The 5,133-nt window shown below is 48.5% G+C and overlaps 1 protein-coding gene across 1 annotated transcript in view; it reads left to right on the top strand.

Moving 5' to 3' along the window:
• Positions 1-1,007: 1,007 nt before the first annotated feature.
• Positions 1,008-5,133, top strand: part of VRK3 (vaccinia related kinase 3) — a 28,523-nt gene continuing 24,397 nt past the window's right edge. The window contains exons 1-2 of the mRNA XM_015423593.1: positions 1,008-1,201; positions 4,856-4,989. Coding sequence (XP_015279079.1) covers positions 1,128-1,201; positions 4,856-4,989 — 208 coding nt within the window. The 5' untranslated portion in view covers positions 1,008-1,127. The remainder of the gene's footprint in view (positions 1,202-4,855; positions 4,990-5,133) is intronic.

Below are 5,133 nucleotides of genomic sequence, written 5' to 3'. Positions count from 1 at the left end.
TCTGGCAACCCTGTTCTCCACTCACTTTCCTTTTTGCAGCTCTGCAAAGCAACTTTTGGGGCTGCGGTGGCTCAAGTGGTTAAGACGCTGAACTGAAGGCTGCGGAAGGCCGGTAGTTCGGCAGTTCGAGACCCAACTGTGCCGCATGACGGAGTGAGCTCCCGTCTCTAGTTCCAGCTCCTGCCAACCTAGCAATTCGAAAGCAAGAAATTGCAAGTAGATAAATAGGGACTATAAGGAAGGCCGAGCGCCGAAGAATAGATTCTTTTGAACTATGGTGTTGGAGAAAACTCTTGAGAGTCCCTTGGACTGTATGGATACCAGTGCTTTCCCCACACATTTCCCAACATCTGAACTTCCCTGTTGCTAACTGAAGCTGGTTGGGATGTGTGAAGCATGGTTGGGATCAGTGTTCCCTCTAAGCTGAGTTAGTGTGAGCTAGCTCACAGTTTTTTAGCCTCCAGCTCACACATTTTTGTCTTAGCTCGGGAAAGATGGCTCCAGAGCAAACTAATTTTATGCAGCAGCCAAACTACCTGCTCACAACTTTAATGCCAGTAGCTCACAAAGTAGAATTTCTGCTCACAGGACTCCACAGCTTAGAGGGAACATTGGTCGGGACTCGACTGTGCGACTGAACAACAAAACAAAATAGGGACCACTTCGGTGGGAAGGTAACAGCGTTCCGTGCGCCTCGGTGTTTAGTCATGCCGGCCACACGACCACGGAAACGTCTTCGGACAGCGCTGGCTCTTCGGCTTGGAAACGGAGATGAGCACCACAACCCTAGCGTCGGACTCGACTGGCTTTCGAGCAAGGGAGACCTTTACCTTTACCTTAAAGCAACTTTTAACCAGAAAAAGAGAGAGTGAGAGAGAGAGAGCGAGACCTAAGGCAACAGCAGCCGACTAATCTCCCCCACGCAACGGGAAAGCTCTCCGCCCTCGCGGCCTGCAAGCAGCGCCCCAGCCGGCGCTCGAGTGATCGCTGCGGGGGGCAAAGAAACCGCCCGGCGAGGCTGGCCTCTCTCCGCCCACGGGGCGTTGCAGGGAAAGGCGACGACGGGCCGCGGCTCGGGGAGGGATGCGCGTCTGGGCCTCCTCCTCCCCCCGGCCCCAGCGGCGACCATGAAGCGAGGCGGCCGACGACGCCCCACAGCCCCGCTGCGGGTCGAGACAATGGCGAGTCCCGGCGGCGCCGGGTAGACTATCGACTCAGACTGGCTGCCGCTCTCTAGGGTTTCAGGCAGAAGTCTTTCATATCACCTGCTCCCTGATGCTTTTAAACTGGAGATGCCAGGGATTAAACCTGGGACCTTCTACATGCAAAGCAGAGGCTCTTCCATTGAGCTCCTCCCCTCAAGGACCCTCGTGCGCCATATGCAGAAGGGGGGATCGCATGCCCCCAAACCTCCCAAAGGAGAGAGGGGAGGTCAGGCTCAGAATCGTAGCCAGAGGTGCTACTCCTAAGATGATTTCGGCCTAATCTGCTTTGCGAGGAAGCTTTAAAAACAACAGAAACGACAGCACGAGTGATTAGCGACGGAGGGATTTGTGAAGGAAAAGAGAGAAATCAAAACGCAAAAAAAAAGAGGACATGTCAACCTGCGTACGAAAAGATGTGCCCAATGGTCCTTGCGACCCCTTTAGACTGTGAGGAGGGCAGGTAGGCTGCTGTGTGCACCTCAAGCTGTTTCTTCCCCTTACAGTCATCACCTGTTGGTTACGGTAACAATCAATTAATACAAGGCAATTCATCACGACAGATCCGCAACACAGGCAGAGGCGCGCTCTGGGTGCATCACAGAGAAGGAGGGCCCAAGACTGACTTCAGAAGGGTGACAGCCAAGCACATTTGGGGACAGGGGAGGTACCAATAAGCTAAATGTTTGGAAGAAGCACCCCAGTGGGGCACCCCAGATACAGCCTCCCCACTACAGGGGAAAGGGCATCACCACTTGTCAACCAAGCCAGGGAGCCCTCAGCAACTCGGTGGGGTGGTGGGGTGAGGCAAGCCCGGACTCCGTGCCGGACTATACCACAACCAGGACATGCTGTGGCCTCCACTTACCTGTGCTTTAGGTGATAAGCCGCAAACCTCTGCATACTTACTCATACGTATCTTATTTATTAATGAGACTTTTATACCACCCTCCCCGCAAGCGGGCTCAGGGCGGGTCACAACACTAATTTACGGATGCCCTTAAAAACGACTATACTGATAAATAATTAAAAGGATTAAAGGGCAGTTACTACCCAAAAAAAGTTAATAAAATGTACAGCCCCCCCCCTAAAGAGCTGGGTGCAATTATTCTGGATTCTGAGGACGTCTGCATTCGGAAGTTTATACCCAGGATTAAATTTTGTTGATCTTGTTCCTGTTGAAGAGGCCACTGGACTCAAACGTTGTTTTGCTGCATCGGGCCAACACGGTTAACCCACCTGAATCTGGAACAAATGTTGCTGTTAACTTTATTTATTTATCCTTAGATTTGTATCCCGCCCTACCCCGAAGGCTCTGGGCGGCTAACAGGGGCACCACTTGGTTCCTATGAGTTTCTGGGCCTGGAGTTCACACCATAAGAAGTTAGGAAGAAAAATAGACTCTCTCTGTGTTCTTTTAACTTAATTTTATTTTTGTAAAGGCAGCCCATTACTAACTTCTATGTCAGGAATACCGCTTATAATGAGCATTACAAAAAGCTAGCCTCTCTATGTGCCCAGCTTAAAAACAAAATGTGTGAAAGCAGAATTCATAGATCATCGACTCATATCATAGAGTTGGAATGGACCTCCAGGGTCATCTAGTCCAGCTTCCTGCACCATGCAGGAAACTCAGAAATACCTCCCCCCTAAACCTCCAGTAACCCCGTTCCATGCCCAGAATCTATGCTTTTTAAACAATGAGTCATCAACAAAATGATTTTCCGGCAGTGCAATTCATCTTAAGTCTGCACTAGAGGTAAACAACACTTGTGGCACTCTGGTGAAATTTTATTCCTATTTAAATACCAAGCATTTGAAGAAAGAGGCTCCAGTTCATGAAAAGTGTATGTTGGAATAAAATTGGGGAGAGAGGATTAAATATCTACCACAAAGCAACAGGCAAGAAAATGATGGGACAGTGAGAATCCATTCACTGTATAAGTAGCTCCAGTAATGTAAAATGCCTGCATTATGAGGTGGATACTCATAGCAGCTGGAGAAGTGGCCTCCGGTCTGTGAAGCCTCAGAAGTGTTGGGGTTCCCCTTCCTGTAAAGACTACACAGTGAGGGTTCTCTCACGTATGTGGACAAATGGTCTCTAGGAAAATTTATGCTGGAATAAAATCTTGTTAGGCCCCGGTCACACGGGCTGGATATCGTGTGTGGGGGGGGAGGCGTGGCTACTTGCCCTGGCGCAGTTTGATCCACGATTACGCGATCAGATGCGCCGGCGGCACACCACGGGTCCTTCCCTTGGCGCCGGCGAGTAAACGAGGGACCGGAGGGGAATGCCGCGCACCCGCGTGATCACACCACGGGAGTCTGGAGGCAGCCCGTGGCAAACGTTTACTTTGGCGGTACTAGTTTTTTAAGGCACATTGTCGGCGGTAAGCCACGGGTGTGCTCCACTTCCCAGATGTTGGGGTGTGATCGCGCCCCGATAATCCGCCCACCATCCGTGCCTCTCCCGTGGCAACTTTGCCGTGTGACCGGGGCCTTAGTCTTCAAAATCCTCCAAGACACCAGTTTATTGTGTTACAACAGACTAGCAGCACAATTGCACAGTGATGCGATACACTTCAGCAAGCCCTGCTTTTGGTTTCAAAATAGGTTGGGGGGGGGAGCCAGTGAGAGGTGATGGTGTAAGATTTGGGATCCCCACTCATTCATAAATCTCACTGGGTCTCCTTGGGCCAGTCTGTCCCACCTCACTGTTGTTGTGAGGATAAAATGAAGGGCACATATGCTGTCAAACGTCTTTCTCTCATTGGATTCTTTCTGCATTCTGACGTAGCAGGGTGTGTGTGTGTGATGATGATGATGATGATGATGATGATGATGATGACACAGTATTGAGTCAAATGGATAAAATGGTTGAATTTCAAAAGTGCCCTTGCTTAATTGGGCAAGAAATTTAAGTTACATATATTTTTTAAAAGACTGCTGTTTGCAAGCAACATATTGAAAGAGGTATTCCTTCCTCTTGTAAGACAAAGCAGAATGTCTCTTCTAAGATGGTATTTGCTGCAGCATAGGCACGGAACATGGGGAAAAAATCCTTTTGAGACATATTTTTCTCACATGTGGATAAGCAGATTTATTTGAGCTACAATTACAATTCAGGCAATTATGTGATTATGATTCCTTTAAGTGGATGACAGTCCTCTTTCAAAATGTTAGTGTTGTACGGCTCTACTGGTAGCAGGAGCTCCTTTGCATATTAGGCCACACACCCCTAGTGTAGCCAATCCTCCAAGAGCTTACAGCTGTAAGCTCTTGGAGGATTGGCTACACTAGGGGTGTGTGGCCTAATATGCAAAGGAGCTCCTGCTACCAGTAGAGCCCAGTTTGGGAATAGGAATGGTTTGTTTTGGGGATCACCCAAGAGAGATTATATTTTTCAGTTATCAGTTCATGCTGTTAACCACCAAGGTGTACACCAGTTAGAGACTGTAGCAAGGCAACAGGATTAATGTTATATTAAAGCAAAAGTAATGATTTATCATTATACTTCACTTCTGGAGTTTTTGATGTTCGGTGCACAGAGCCCCATTAAGTTATTCCTTCAAAGACAGAAAGGCATTATAAAACAAATTTTCCTTGAAACTTTCTGTGTTTATTTCCTTCCTGCTCTTCTCTTCCTTTTCCAGGATTATCAATTTTTGCCCCCAGTGTGGAAAGAAAGTAGAAGCAACCTTTGTCTTTTGCCCTTCCTGTGGGAGCCGGCTGCCTGCACAGGAAGAAGAAGAGGCAATGCAGATCACTCCTGCTCCTTCAGTGCAAGGTAAGAAGATTAAGTCAAAAATGAGGATATCTGCAAGCAGAAAAACTTCACCTATCTGAAGGCCAAGCAGGGTGCTCTCTAGTTAAAAGCTATAGGTGGTAGTGAAAAGGGCTGTCAAGGCACAACCAACTATCATGGGAAAGA

This window comes from Gekko japonicus, unplaced genomic scaffold (genome assembly GCF_001447785.1).
Source record: "Gekko japonicus isolate JY-2015 unplaced genomic scaffold, Gekko_japonicus_V1.1 scaffold4261, whole genome shotgun sequence".
NCBI classification, from domain to species: Eukaryota; Metazoa; Chordata; class Lepidosauria; order Squamata; family Gekkonidae; genus Gekko; species Gekko japonicus.
This window is presented reverse-complemented; position numbering and strand designations above follow the sequence as displayed.